Source organism: Anomaloglossus baeobatrachus, chromosome 4 (genome assembly GCF_048569485.1).
Source record: "Anomaloglossus baeobatrachus isolate aAnoBae1 chromosome 4, aAnoBae1.hap1, whole genome shotgun sequence".
Classification (NCBI taxonomy): Eukaryota; Metazoa; Chordata; class Amphibia; order Anura; family Aromobatidae; genus Anomaloglossus; species Anomaloglossus baeobatrachus.
The window spans coordinates 48,509,045-48,524,804 of NC_134356.1; the positions used below are offsets into that span (position 1 = coordinate 48,509,045).

Genomic DNA, 15,760 nt, shown 5'->3' on the forward strand with positions numbered 1-15,760 from the left:
AGCATCCCAGCTCTGCTATACAGTGTACCAACAAGCATCCCAGCTCTACTATACCGTGCACCAACAAGCATCCCAGCTCTACTATACCGTGCACCAACAAGCATCCCAGCTCTACTATACCGTGCACAAACAAGCATCCCAGCTCTACTATACCGTGCACCAACAAGCATCCCAGCTCTACTATACCGTGCACCAACAAGCATCCCAGCTCTGCTATACAGTGCACCAACAAGCATCCCAGCTCTGCTATACCGTGCACCAACAAGCATCCCAGCTCTGCTATACCGTGCACCAACCACCATCGCAGCTCTGCTATACCGTGCACCAACAAGCATCCCAGGTCTACTATACCGTGCACCAACAAGGATCCCAGCTCTACTATACCGTGCACCAACAAGCATCCCAGCTCTGCTATACAGTGTACTGACGACCATAGCAGCTCTGCTATACCGTGCACCGACCACCATCATAGCTCTGCTATACCGTGTACCAACCATCATAGCAGCTCTGCTATACCGTGCACTGACCACCATCGCAGCTCTGCTATACCGTGCACCAACAAGCATCCCAGCTCTACTATACCGTGCACCAACAACCTTCCCAGCTCTGCTATACCGTGCACTGACCACCATCGCAGCTCTGCTATACCGTGAACCAACAAGCATCCCAGCTCTACTATACCGTGCACCAACAAGCATCCCAGCTCTGCTATACAGTGTACTGACGACCATAGCAGCTCTGCTATACCGTGCACCAACAAGCATCCCAGCTCTGCTATACTGTGTACCAACCATCATAGCAGCTCTGCTATACCGTGCACCAACCACCATCATAGCTCTGCTATACCGTGCACCAACCACCATCATAGCTCTGCTATACCGTGTACCAACCATCATCCCAGCTCCACTATACCGTGCACTAATCACCATGGCAGCTTTGCTACACCGTGCATTGACCACCATCGTAAATCTGCTACACCGTACATCGACTACCATCTCAGCCATGCTATACCGTGCATTGACAACCATCACAGCTCTGCTATACATATATATTCGGTACGAGTCCACCTCACTCACCTTGATCTGTGAATACTCCGGCTCAAACTGCTCCGTCCACAGGTCCTGCTCGTAGTAGTAGAGCCCATCGTTTATCACCTTGGCCCATTCGGAGCTCATCTTTGCCCGGGATGTGTGGTTGCCGGTGCGGTCTCCCCCGGGGTGTTTGCGCAGCGACGGTGGGGTCTGAGTGACGATAAGGATTTTGTTCACGTCCCGGTCGTCGATCTCGTAATCCGAGTCCTCGTCTGACCAGTCAGTGAAGGTGTTCTTCCTGCCGTCCATCTGTTCCATCTCCTCATCGAACATAAAGTCCAGCTCTTCCGGCTCATCTTGCTCTTTGGGTGGTTTTGGGGTCGTCACCGGGGCGGGAGACGCCTGCGGTACCGGCTGCTTCACGTCCTCTGGCTTCTAGGTCAACGGAAAAATAGGTGAGGATTATGGGAAGCTCATAGTGTCCTTCATCAGCCTGATATACCGTATTTTTCAAATTATAAGACGCACCAGATTATAAGACGCCCCCCCCCCCCAAATTTACAGGAGGAAAAAATAATGTTTAGTGTTAAAATGAGGGTCCGTCTTATAATCCTAGTGCGTCTTATACTCACCGGGGGGAGCGGCGGTGGTGGAGCGGCTCAGGAGGGTCACAGGAGGCAGGGTCGGCAATCTTGCCGGCTCGAAGGAGGGGTTGTCATGGCTCAGTGGAATGGAGGGTCGGTGACACTACAGGCTCGGGGAAGGGGGGGGGTGTCGCAGCAGCAGGCGCCATTGATCTGCTGGCGGACTGCGGGCTCCATTGAATTGTCCACGGTTGACAAGATTGAGTTCAAGAAAATGACCGCGGAGGCGGCTCGTGCGCATATGGACTTCAGGAAAATGGCCACAAAGTCCTATCTGCGCATGAGCCGCCTCTGCAGCCATTTTCTTGAAGTCAATCTGGTCATCCGCGAGCAATTCAATGGAGCCTGCTGTCAGATCAATTGCGCCCACGCATCACCGACCCCTGCTGATCTGCTCCACTGCACTGCACTGCAGTGACACCCCCATCCTCTGAGCAATCAGTATTGCCGACCCTGCCTCCTGTGACCCCCCCCTCCACCACCGCTCTGGTAAACCATATCCGGATGATAAGACGCACCCCCCCCAGATTATAAGACACACCCAAAATGCGTCTTATAATCTGGAAAATACGGTACCTAAAAAAAAAAAAAAAAGTGTAAAATCGACAGGCCCAAAGCTTAAAACTACACTACTGAGACATTCTGACACTTAGCGATTGTCTGCAGCGGTCACAGATATATGGAATGTATCTGCTGCAGTAAACAGACTAGCAGGGACCCCTATGAGAGTTATATGTGTCAATAGGCGTTTTTTTTTAAATTTTACACCATTTGCTGACCCTAAGAAAAAAAAAAAAAAATCCCGGACAATCAATTTATGGACACAAAAAAAAAAAAAAAAAAAATTCATCAAACCTTCTGTTTACATCTCGCGGCCTGACATTCATATTTTTTTTTTTTTTTAAAGGTACTCTCAATCTCTCCCCACAATTTACGGGCTACACATGCTTATATTTTGGTGGACAAAGTATCCAAAAATCCCAGTTTAGTAAAATGATTGATACCATAAGGAATCCCATTGAAAGCAACGGGCTTCCCTCACAGTGTTGTGTCCGTCCAATCCAGCGCTTATATTTTTATAATGAAGCAGGACAACAAAGCTATCAGTGCAGGTGTGAACAGAGCCATAAAAAGGGGTTGTCCCCCCAACCATGATGGGGCATGCTGGGAGTTGTAGTACCATAGGTTGGGAATGACTAGCCCGATAAAAGTAAAATTGCACCTTTGCTCTGGCGGGTGATGGCCGAGGCCTCTTCTTCACCTCTATCCAGCTCTCAGAGTCCAGGTCTGGTAAACTGGCAGAAAGCCCCTTTGGCATAGTCTTTAAGTTACTTACTTCCTCGGTTTTGGTAGCCATAGTGGGGCTGGAGGTGCGGGGAGAGCCAGGTGCAGATTCTGAAAACAGAAAATGGGGTCATGTAGCTTTATTAATATAAAGGTGAACCTCCATAAATTTATCACAGGTCTCATTTATCGCCCCTATCTAAGAAGGCCTTGTTGCCTATAGCAACCAATCACAGCACGGCTTTCATCTTTCCAGAGTAGTTTTAGAAATGAAAGCTAAATTCCGATTGGTTGCTATGGAAAACAAGGCCAAATGCGAAACACAAGACCTAAAGTGTGCATGCAGAGGCGCTCACCCGTCTCTTTCTGGTATCCTTGTCTCGGCACAAACTCCGGGCAGTTGATGAGTTGGGTGAAGTCCGTCTGAGAAGCATCAGCTGGAGACGGACCAGGCAGAGGCCAAGCATCGGGGGCCTCTTTTCGCCTGATCTTCTCGTCCTTTATTTCGACAACTTTACTATCTTTTAATGCCTAAAGAAAAAAAATAAATAAATACATGCCAAAATGAGGGACGAAAAAGGGGCGGCACGAGGGTGGGGAACGGAAGGGGCGGCGGCACGAGGGTGGGGAACGGAAGGGGCGGCGGCACGAGGGTGGGGAACGGAAGGGGCGGCGGCACGAGGGTGGGGAACGGAAGGGGCGGCGGCACGAGGGTGGGGAACGGAAGGGGCGGCGGCACGAGGGTGGGAAAAAGGCGAGAGCGGGAGCAGGAAGGGATAAAGGCGAGAGCGGGAGCAGGAAGGGATAAAGGCGAGAGCGGGAGCAGGAAGGGATAAAGGCGAGAGCGGGGGCAGGAAGGGATAAAGGCGAGAGCGGGGACAGGAAGGGATAAGGGCGAGAGCGGGGGCAGGAAGGGAAAAAGGCGAGAGCGGCGGCAGGAAGGGAAAAAGGCGCGAGCGGCGGCAGGAAGGGAAAGAAGGGAATTTTGTTTACTTACCGTAAATTCCTTTTCTTCTAGCTCCAATTGGGAGACCCAGACAATTGGGTGTATAGCTTCTGCCTCCGGAGGCCACACAAAGTATTACACTTAAAAGTGTAAACCCCTCCCCTTCTGCCTATACACCCCCCCGTGCATCACGGGCTCCTCAGTTTTGGTGCAAAAGCAGGAAGGAGGAACTTATAAATTGGTCTAAAGTAAATTCAATCCGAAGGAAGTTCGGAGAACTGAAAACCATTCAACATGAACAACATGTGTACACAAAGAACAACAGCCCGAAGGGAACAGGGGCGGGTGCTGGGTCTCCCAATTGGAGCTAGAAGAAAAGGAATTTACGGTAAGTAAACAAAATTCCCTTCTTCTTTGTCTCTCCATTGGGAGACCCAGACAATTGGGACGTCCAAAAGCAGTCCCTGGGTGGGTAAAATAATACCTCGTAATAGAGCCGTAAAACGGCCCCTTCCTACAGGTGGGCAACCGCCGCCTGAAGGACTCGCCTACCTAGGCTGGCATCTGCCGAAGCATAGGTATGCACCTGATAGTGTTTCGTGAAAGTGTGCAGGCTCGACCAGGTAGCCGCCTGACACACCTGCTGAGCCGTAGCCTGGTGCCGCAAAGCCCAGGACGCACCCACGGCTCTGGTAGAATGGGCCTTCAGCCCTGAGGGAACCGGAAGCCCAGAAGAACGGTAGGCTTCGAGAATTGGTTCCTTGATCCACCGAGCCAGGGTTGATTTGGAAGCCTGTGACCCTTTACGCTGGCCAGCGACAAGGACAAAGAGTGCATCCGAGCGGCGCAGGGGCGCCGTACGAGAAATGTAGAGTCTGAGTGCTCTCACCAGATCTAACAAGTGCAAATCCTTTTCACATTGGTGAACTGGATGAGGACAAAAAGAAGGTAAGGAGATATCCTGATTGAGATGAAAGGGGGATACCACCTTAGGGAGAAATTCCGGAACCGGACGCAGAACCACCTTGTCCTGGTGAAACACCAGGAAAGGGGCTTTGCATGACAGCGCTGCTAGCTCAGACACTCTCCGAAGTGATGTGACTGCTACTAGGAAGACCACTTTCTGCGAAAGGCGTGAAAGAGAAATATCCTTCATTGGCTCAAAAGGTGGTTTCTGAAGAGCCATCAGCACCCTGTTCAGATCCCAGGGTTCTAACGGACGCTTGTAAGGAGGGACTATGTGACAAACCCCCTGCAGGAACGTGCGTACCTGTGGAAGTCTGGCTAGGCGCTTCTGAAAAAACACAGAGAGCGCTGAGACTTGTCCCTTAAGGGAGCCGAGCGACAAACCCTTTTCCAATCCGGATTGAAGGAAGGAAAGAAAAGTGGGCAAGGCAAATGGCCAGGGAGTAAAACCCTGATCAGAGCACCAGGATAAGAATATCCTCCACGTCCTGTGGTAGATCTTGGCGGACGTTGGTTTCCTGGCCTGTCTCATAGTGGCAATGACCTCTTGAGATAACCCTGAAGACGCTAGGATCCAGGACTCAATGGCCACACAGTCAGGTTGAGGGCCGCAGAATTCAGATGGAAAAACGGCCCTTGAGACAGCAAGTCTGGTAGTGCCCACGGTTGGCCCACCGTGAGATGCCACGGATCCGGGTACCACGACCTCCTCGGCCAGTCTGGAGCGACGAGGATGGCGCGGCGGCAGTCGGACCTGATCTTGCGTAACACTCTGGGCAGCAGTGCCAGAGGAGGAAACACATAAGGCAGTTGAAACTGCGACCAATCCTGAACTAATGCGTCTGCCGCCAGAGCTCTGTGATCTTGAGACCGTGCCATGAATGCCGGGACCTTGTTGTTGTGCCGGGACGCCATTAGGTCGACGTCCGGCATCCCCCAGCGGCAACAGATCTCTTGAAACACGTCCGGGTGAAGGGTCCATTCCCCTGCGTCCATGCCCTGGCGACTGAGAAAGTCTGCTTCCCAGTTTTCTACGCCCGGGATGTGAACTGCGGATATGGTGGAGGCTGTGGCTTCCACCCACAGCAGAAACCGCCGGACTTCCTGGAAGGCTTGCCGACTGCGTGTTCCGCCTTGGTGGTTGATGTATGCCACCGCGGTGGAGTTGTCCGACTGAATTCGGATCTGCTTGCCTTCCAGCCACGGCTGGAACGCCTTTAGGGCAAGATACACTGCCCTTATCTCCAGAACATTGATCTGAAGGGAGGACTCTGGCTGAGTCCAGGTACCCTGAGCCCTGTGGTGGAGAAAGACCGCTCCCCACCCTGACAGGCTCGCGTCCGTCGTGACCACCGCCCAGGATGGGGGTAGGAAGGATTTCCCCTTCGACAATGAAGTGGGAAGAAGCCACCACCGAAGGGAGGCTTTGGCTGCCTGAGAAAGGGAGACGTTCCTGTCGAGGGACGTCGACTTCCTGTCCCATTTGCGGAGAATGTCCCATTGAAGTGGACGCAGATGAAACTGCGCAAAAGGAACTGCCTCCATTGCTGCCACCATCTTCCCTAGGAAGTGCATGCGGCGCCTCAAGGGGTGTGACTGGCCTTGCAGGAGAGATTGCACCCCTGTCTGTAGTGAACGCTGTTTGTCCAGCGGAAGCTTCACTATCGCTGAGAGAGTATGAAACTCCATGCCGAGATATGTCAGTGATTGGGCCGGTGTCAGATTTGACTTTGGGAAATTGATGATCCACCCGAATCTCTGGAGAGTCTCCAGAGCAATGTTCAGGCTGTGTTGGCATGCCACTCGAGATGGTGCCTTGACAAGCAGATCGTCTAAGTAAGGGATCACCGAGTGTCCCTGAGAGTGTAGGACTGCTACCACTGTTGCCATGACCTTGGTGAAAACCCGTGGGGCTGTCGCCAGGCCGAAAGGCAGTGCCACGAACTGAAGGTGTTCGTCCCCAGGAAGCGCTGATGCTCTGGTGCAATCGGTACGTGGAGATAAGCATCTTTGATGTCGATTGATGCTAGGAAATCTCCTTGGGACATTGAGGCGATGACGGAGCGGAGCGATTCCATCCGGAACCGCCTGGTTTTTACGTGTTTGTTGAGCAGTTTTAGGTCCAGAACAGGACGGAAAGATCCGTCCTTTTTTGGCACCACAAACAAGTTGGAGTAAAAACCGTGACCCTGTTGCTGAAGAGGAACAGGGATCACCACTCCTTCTGCCTTCAGAGTGCTCACCGCCTGCAGAAGAGCATCGGCTCGCTCGGGGGGCGGAGATGTTCTGAAGAATCGAGTCAGAGGACGAGAGCTGAACTCTATCCTGTAACCGTGAGACAGAATGTCTCTCACCCAACGGTCTTGTACCTGTGGCAGCCAGTCGTCGCAAAAGCGGGAGAGCCTGCCACCGACCGAGGATGCGGTTTGAAGAGGCCGAAAGTCATGAGGAGGCCGCTTTGGGAGCGGTTCCTCCGGCGGTCTTTTTAGGACGTGACTTAGACCGCCATGAATCGGAGTTCCTCTGACCCTTCTGTGGCCTGTTGGACGAGGAGAATTGAGACCTGCCCGCGGGCCGAAAGGACCGAAACCTCGATTGTACCTTCCGTTGTTGAGGTCTGTTTGGTTTGGACTGGGGTAAGGATGAGTCCTTTCCCTTGGATTGTTTAATGATTTCATCCAATCGCTCACCAAACAGGCGGTCGCCAGAAAATGGCAAACCGGTTAAGAACTTTTTGGAAGCAGAGTCTGCCTTCCATTCACGTAGCCACATGGCCCTGCGGACTGCCACCGAATTGGCGGATGCTACCGCCGTACGGCTCGCAGAGTCCAGGACAGCATTAATGGCGTAGGACGCAAACGCCGACGCCTGAGAGGTTAAGGACACCACCTGCGGAGCAGAGGCACGTGTGACTGCATTAATCTGCGAGTGACAAGCTGAGATAGCTTGGAGTGCCCATACGGCTGCAAATGCCGGAGCAAAGGACGCGCCGATAGCTTCATAGATGGATTTCAACCAGAGCTCCATCTGTCTGTCAGTGGCATCTTTGAGTGAAGCCCCATCTTCCACTGCAACTATGGATCTAGCCGCCAGTCTGGAGACTGGAGGATCCACCTTGGGACACTGAGCCCAACCCTTGACCACGTCAGGGGGGAAGGGATAACATGTGTCCTTAAGGCGCTTAGAAAAGCGCTTATCTGGACAAGCTCGGTGTTTCTGGACTGCCTCTCTGAAGTCGGAGTGATCCAGAAATGTACTCATTGTACGTTTGGGAAACCTAAAACGGAATTTCTCCTGCTGAGAAGCTGACTCCTCAATTGGAGGGGCTGGAGGAGAAAGGTCTAACGCCTGATTGATGGACGCTATAAGGTCGTTTACTATGGCGTCTCCTTCAGGTGTATCTAGGTTGAGAGCGGCCTCAGGATCAGAATCCTGATCTGCCACCTCCGCTTCATCCTCTAGAGAGTCCTCCTGCTGAGACCCTGAGCAGTGTGATGAAGTCGAGGGAAGCTCCCAGCGAGCCCGCTTAGGCGGTCTGGGACTGCGGTCCGTGTCGGAGACCTCACCTTGGGACCTATGAGTCACCCCAGGAGCACTTTGCTGCTCCAACCGAGGGGGGCCTGGGGTCAATGATTCAACAGTGCCCGGGGCCTGTGTTACCGGTCTGGACTGCAAGGCTTCTAGTATCTTAGCAGACCATTTATCCATAGACTCAGAAAGTTTGTCGGCAAATACTGCAAACTCCGTCCCTGTCACCTGGACAGTGGTAGCAGGTGGTTCCACCTGGGCCACCAGTGGCAGAGGCTCCGGCTGAGTAAGTGCCACAGGGGCCGAGCATTGCACACAATGAGGGTAGGTGGAACCTGCTGGTAGCATAGCCGCACATGAGGTACAGGTTGCAAAGTAAGCCTGTGCTTTGGCACCCTTGCTTTTTGCGGACGACATGCTGTTGTCTCCTCTGAGTACAATCCGGGAGGGTATATAGCCAAAAACCAACAGTGCGACCGTACAGAGTAAATGTATAGCATATAAGCATATATATATATATATATATATATATATATACACTTCGGCACCCAGGGGGGCCAGCACCTAGTAACAGGTGCGGCTTACCGACCGCCCAAAGCGGTTGTGTGACCACCAGATTCCCTGCCTGGGCCTCCCAGAGCCGTGTTGTCTCTCCTCTCCAGCTTCAGAAGTGCTGACAGGAATGGCTGCCGGCGTTCTGTGAGGAGGAGGGGGCCGTGGGCGTGCCCTAGAAAGTGCGGGAATCTGGTGCCCCACGGTGCTCAGTGAGGGGGGAGGAGGATACAAAGTATGCTCCAGCCCTCAGCGCTGACGTCCAGTGCAGCGTCCCGCCCTTCCCCTGACTGGCAGGCCCGGGGGCGGGAGTATGCGGTACTAGGCCGCAGAAGCCGGGGACTAAAGTTATAAGCACGGCCGGCAAACAAGCGCGGTCAGCGCGGTAGTCCCGGCGCACTAACACACCCAGCAGTGCTGCAGCGTGTATAACACAAGCGCTCCATGCGCCGTCCCCAAGGGGACACAGAGTACCTCACAGTAGCAGGGCCTTGTGCCTGACGATACCCGGCTCCTGTCCAGCAGATTCCCCAGGGGCTGCGGAGGGAGCACGGTCCCAGTGCCTGGAGACCGATTAGGGATCCCACTTCACCCAGAGCCCTTAAGGGATGGGGAAGGAAAACAGCATGTGGCTCCTGCCTATGTACCCGCAATGGGTACCTCAACCTTAACAGCACCGCCGACCAGAGTGGGGTGAGAAGGGAGCATGCCGGGGGCCCTGTTATGGGCCCTCTTTTCTTCCATCCGATATAGTCAGCAGCTGCTGCTGACTAAATTGTGGAGCTATGCGTGCATGTGTGCCTCCTTCGCACAAAGCATAAAAACTGAGGAGCCCGTGATGCACGGGGGGGGTGTATAGGCAGAAGGGGAGGGGCTTTACACTTTTAAGTGTAATACTTTGTGTGGCCTCCGGAGGCAGAAGCTATACACCCCAATTGTCTGGGTCTCCCAATGGAGCGACAAAGAAAAGGCGCGAGCGGCGGCAGGAAGGGAAAAAGGCGCGAGCGGCGGGAGAAAAGGCGCAAGCGGCGGGGGAAAAGGCGCGAGCGGCGGGGGAAAAGGCGCGAGAGGCGGGGGAAAAGGCGCGAGCGGCGGGGGAAAAGGCGCGAGCGGCGGGGGAAAAGGCGCGAGCGGCGGGGGAAAAGGCGCGAGCGGCGGGGGAAAAGGCGCGAGCGGCGGGGGAAAAGGCGCGAGCGGCGGGGGAAAAGGCGCGAGCGGCGGGGGAAAAAGGCGAGAGCGGCGGGGGAAAAAGGCGAGAGCGGCGGGGGAAAAAGGCGCGAGCGGCGGCAGGAAGGGAAAAAGGCGCGAGCGGCGGCAGGAAGGGAAAAAGGCGCGAGCGGCGGCAGGAAGGGAAAAAGGCGCGAGCGGCGGCAGGAAGGGAAAAAGGCGCGAGCGGCGGCAGGAAGGGAAAAAGGCGCGAGCGGCGGGGAAAAAGGCGCGAGCGACGGCAGGAAGGGAAAGGCGCGAGCGGCGGGGGAAAAGGCGCGAGCGGCGGGGGAAAAGGCGCGAGCGGCGGGGGAAAAGGCGCGAGCGGCGGGGGAAAAGGCGCGAGCGGCGGGGGAAAAGGCGCGAGCGGCGGGGGAAAAGGCGCGAGCGGCGGGGGAAAAGGCGCGAGCGGCGGGGGAAAAGGCGCGAGCGGCGGGGGAAAAGGCGCGAGCGGCGGGGAAAAAGGCGCCAGCGGCGTGGAAAAAGGCGCCAGCGGCGGGGAAAAAGGCGCCAGCGGCGGGGAAAAAGGCGCCAGCGGCGGGGAAAAAGGCGCCAGCGGCGGGGAAAAAGGCGCCAGCGGCGGGGAAAAAGGCGCCAGCGGCGGGGAAAAAGGCGCCAGCGGCGGGGAAAAAGGCGCCAGCGGCGGCAGGAAGGGAAAAAGGCGCGAGCGGCGGCAGGAAGGGAAAAAGGCGCGAGCGGCGGGGAAAAAGGCGCGAGCGGCGGCAGGAAGGGAAAGGCGCGAGCGGCGGGGGAAAAGGCGCGAGCGGCGGGGGAAAAGGCGCGAGCGGCGGGGGAAAAGGCGCGAGCGGCGGGGAAAAAGGCGCCAGCGGCGGGGAAAAAGGCGCCAGCGGCGGGGAAAAAGGCGCCAGCGGCGGGGAAAAAGGCGCCAGCGGCGGGGAAAAAGGCGCCAGCGGCGGGGAAAAAGGCGCCAGCGGCGGGGAAAAAGGCGCGACAGGTGGCAGGAGGGTAAAAAGGCGTGACTGCCTTACCTTGAATATGAGCCCAATGTCCGTGGTGAGAGCCTGCACCCTGTGAAAGCTCGCTATTAACGAAATAGGCAAGAAGCCCTCAGAATCCATCTTTCTGCGCAGGAAGAAATCTCGCTGTAGATTGTCCACACTGAAGTAATACTCTCTGAAAACAAAGCGCAGAAAAAATATATAAAATGGTTATCATAAGTCATAACTTTTTTATCTATATATATAATTGTTTTATTCTGTCTGTCTGTCTGTCTGTCATGCTCCAAAATTGTGTCCTTACGGTGACACAAAGCTGATTGGCCGCTGGGCTCGCCATGGCCTCGCCCCCCCACACCGATTGGCCGCTCGCCCAGGCTGCGCCCCCACACGGATTGGCCAGCCGCTCGCCCAGGCTCCGCCCCCCCACAGATTGGCCTCTCGCCCCGGCACCCTGCAGGCATTGGCAATTCGGCCACGCCACGCCCCGCCCCCCTCACGCAATGCACGCTAGCTCTGGCCCCGCCCCCTCCCTCCCCCCGCGCATTCCCCGAACTGACACGGCTGTCACGGAGGTGAGTACTGTACTCCCCACCCCCCCACCCCCGGCCCCCGCTCGCAGGGGAGTGGTGTGGATACGTTGGTAACCATGCTCGCATGGTTACAAGCGCATCAAGGTCCTGCTGCGGCGGAAGATCCACACGCACACACAACAGCACACACACAAACATACACACACATCAGATCACACTCACACACACACACCTCACACACACCTCACACACCTCACATCATCCGGCGATATCGCTTGCTTCTCGGCCTCGATACTGTGCTGTTGTGACCTTCCGGGACCTGACGGAGGATCACATGGCCAGAGGCATGTGGTATCTCCGGTTGTTGTGAGTTTCAGCGCGTATGTGCGATATCGTCAGTGTCTGTGTGTGTGAGTGGATGCGATCGGGTGTGTGTGAGTGGATGCGATCGGGTGTGTGTGAGTGGATGCGATCGGGTGTGTGTGAGTGGATGCGATCGGGTGTGTGTGAGTGGATGCGATCGGGTGTGTGTGAGTGGATGCGATCGGGTGTGTGTGAGTGGATGCGATCGGGTGTGTGTGAGTGGATGCGATCGGGTGTGTGTGAGTGGATGCGATCGGGTGTGTGTGAGTGGATGCGATCGGGTGTGTGTGAGTGGATGCGATCGGGTGTGTGTGAGTGGATGCGATCGGGTGTGTGTGAGTGGATGCGATTGGGTGTGTGTGTCGGCAGAGGAGCACGGCGTGCTGGAGGAGGCTGGGAGCAGAGAGGCTGATCATGGGGAAGGCTGATGCTGAAGGAGGCTGGGAGGGGGAGGCTGGGAGGAAGGAGGCTGGGAGGAAGGAGGCTGGGAGGAGAGAGGCTGGGAGGAGAGAGGCTGGGAGGAGAGAGGCTGGGAGGAGAGAGGCTGATCCTGGGGAAGGCTGGGAAGGGGAGGCTGATGCTGAAAGGAGAGAGGCTGATGCTGGGGGAGGCTGGAAGGAAAGAGGCTGAGGCTGGGAGGAGAGAGGCTGATGCTGGGGAAGGCTGATGCTGAGGGAGGCTGGGAGGGGAAAGCTGATGCTGGGGAAGGCTGGGAGGACGGAGGCTGGGAGGAGAGAGGCTGATCCTGGGGAAGGCTGATGCTGGGGGAGGCTGGAAGGAGAGAGGCTGATGCTGGGGGAGGCTGGAAGAAGAGAGGCTGATGCTGGGAGGAGAGAGGCTGATGCTGGGGAAGGCTGGGAGGAGAGAGGCTGATGCTGGGAGGAGAGAGGCTGATGCTGGGATGAGAGAGGCTGATGCTGGGATGAGAGAGGCTGATGCTGGGATGAGAGAGGCTGATGCTGGGAGGAGAGAGGCTGATGCTGGGGGAGGCTGGGAGGGGGAGGCTGATGCTGGGGGAGGCTGGGACGAGGGAGGCTGATGCTGGTGGAGGCTGATGCTTGGGGAGGCTGATGCTGGGGGAGGCTGATGCTGGGGGAGGCTGATGCTGGGGGAGGCTGATGCTGGGGGAGGCTGATGCTGGGGGAGGCTGATGCTGGGGGAGGCTGATGCTGGGGGAGGCTGATGCTGGGGGAGGCTGATGCTGGGGGAGGCTGATGCTGGGGGAGGCTGATGCTGGGGGAGGCTGATGCTGGGGGAGGCTGATGCTGGGGGAGGCTGATGCTGGGGGAGGCTGGAAGGAGAGAGGCTAATGCTGGTGGAGGCTGATGCTTGGGGAAGCTGATGCTGGGGGAGACTGGGAGGGGAAGGCTGATGCTGAGGGAGGCTGGGAGGAAGGAGGCTGGGAGGAGAGAGGCTGATCCTGGGGAAGGCTGGGAACGGGAGGCTGATGCTGAGGGAGGCTGGAAGGAGAGAGGCTGATGCTGGGGGAGGCTGGAAGGAGAGAGGCTGATGCTGGTGGAGGCTGATGCTTGGGGAGGCTGATGCTGGGGGAGACTGGGAGCGGAAGGCTGATGCTGAGGGAGGCTGGGAGGGGGAGGCTGGGAGGAGAGAAGCTGATCCTGGGGATGGCTGGGAAGGGGAGGCTGATGCTGAGGGAGGCTGGAAGGAGAGAGGCTGATGCTGGGGGAGGCTGGAAGGAGAGAGGCTGAGGCTGGGAGGAGAGAGGCTGATGCTGGGGAAGGCTGATGCTGAGGGAGGCTGGGAGGGGAAAGCTGATGCTGGGGAAGGCTGGGAGGACGGAGGCTGGGAGGAGAGAAGCTGATCCTGGGGAAGGCTGGGAGAGGGAGGCTGATGCTGGAGGAGGCTGGAAGGAGAGAGGCTGATGCTGGCGGAGGCTGATGCTGGAAGGAGAGAGGCTGATGCTGGTGGAGGCTGATGCTTGGGGAGGCTGGGAGAGGGAGGCTGATGCTGAGGGAGGCTGGGAGGAGGGAGGCTGGGAGGAGGGAGGCTGAGAGAAGAGAGGCTGATGCGCGCACACACACACAAACACACACACACACGCGCACTGCACAACACACCACACACACACACACACACACACTGGGAACCACAAACAACTGCCCTACACAGACACCCACACACACAGACAACGCTGCACACACACAACACCCAACACACAAACACCGCGGCACACACAAATATACGCACATACCGCACAACACACACATTGCACAAAACATACCTCCCCCCAAAACACACCACACACACACAAACCGCGCAACACACACACAGCGCTCCACAAACAACGCAACACACATACAACACCGCTCTCACCCCCCGTCACACCCAGACAACACCCAGAACATGTACAGCGCCTACACAAACACTTGGTAACTACACACAACAACATCTCTCATATATATATATATATATATATATATATATATATAACAAAAATCATACATGAACTACACAATACGTAAATTCTAGAATACCCGATGCGTAGAATCGGGCCACCTTCTAGTTCTTCCATAAACAGCTGTATGAGGGCTTCTTGCTTTGTGGGATGTGTTGCTTTACGTTTCCGGTGATGGCATAGAGTGAAAGCTCATTTTTTGTGGCAAACTGTAGTTCTCATTGGTAGAATTTTGTGGTATATACCATATTTTGATTGTTCTTTATTGCATTTTTTTGAGTGGTGGTTTGGAGACCTTAGGCGGTTTCACATTTTTCCCCCTTTCTTTAGTGGTTAACTTACTGGTTAAGTCACTTTATATTTTGATAATTGCACAAAAGTGCAATAACAAATAAACCCACCAGGATCAGTCCCTAAAACGTCACTACTGGACAGTGACCTTTAAGTGGCTAAATGGCAGCGTTATTAGCAAGCTCTGATCGCTGCTGTTAGAGGCGGGTGCTGGCTGTATAACAGAGCGGGATCAGCTCCTGAGCCCGCGCCTTACACTCGCATCCACCTCCATCATGCATTGTAAAGTGGTTGTTAGAACCAGCTCATGAAGACAAATCGAATTATGGGGTCAGAACACTTGAACAGATCCCGAGAATGGGGCTGTGAAATGCCCCATAGGAGTAGAGCAATAGCTGCGCAAGCTCCAGATGGGACAATCGCCAATTACAGCACATGCTCCGTTCTGTTAAATGTATGCTCAGTCAATGTAGGAGGCTCAAACAACCGCCCTCTCACCACCAAATTCACCATGCCAAAAAACACATTTATTAAAGAGACCGGGACAGTCTCAACAAAGAAAAAAAAAATAAATATATATATATATCCAAAGACTCAACTTACATCTGTCGCTTGATGTAATCCTTGAGCAGCTCTTGATCAACACTGTACAGCTCAGAACTGCTCATGTTGTCATAGTAGTAGGTGATATTACTGGAGTATTTCGGACCACGGGGCCCATCGCTACCATCAAATTTCCTGTATCCGTATTGGTAGTCAAAATGAGCTGTGGAGAATAAAAAATTGTAGAAAAAAAAAATAGAATAATTTATTATTATTAGAATAATAATAATATAATAGTATAATAATAGTATATTATTAATAGTATAATAATTATAATTATAAGTATAATAGAATAATTTTATTAGTATTAGAATAAAAAATAATAATAAAAATAATAATAAAATAATAGAATAATAATAGAATAATAATAGTATATTATTAATAGTATAATATAATATTATAATAATAAATAATAAATAGAATTATATTTAATTCTAGCAT

At 54.5% G+C, this 15,760-nt stretch overlaps 1 protein-coding gene across 3 annotated transcripts in view; it reads right to left on the minus strand.

Annotated features, from left to right (window-relative positions):
* LARP1 (La ribonucleoprotein 1, translational regulator) overlaps positions 1–15,760 on the minus strand; it is a 130,193-nt gene that overhangs the window by 42,454 nt on the left and 71,979 nt on the right. For 2 of the 3 annotated variants that reach the window (XM_075344310.1, XM_075344312.1), the window contains exons 7-11: positions 15,320–15,482; positions 11,147–11,291; positions 3,316–3,490; positions 2,898–3,070; positions 1,077–1,466 (exon numbers count right to left, since the gene is read on the minus strand). In XM_075344310.1, the coding sequence (XP_075200425.1) occupies positions 1,077–1,466; positions 2,898–3,070; positions 3,316–3,490; positions 11,147–11,291; positions 15,320–15,482 (1,046 nt within the window). The remainder of the gene's footprint in view (positions 1–1,076; positions 1,467–2,897; positions 3,071–3,315; positions 3,491–11,146; positions 11,292–15,319; positions 15,483–15,760) is intronic. The other variant, XM_075344311.1, reaches the window with a different exon arrangement.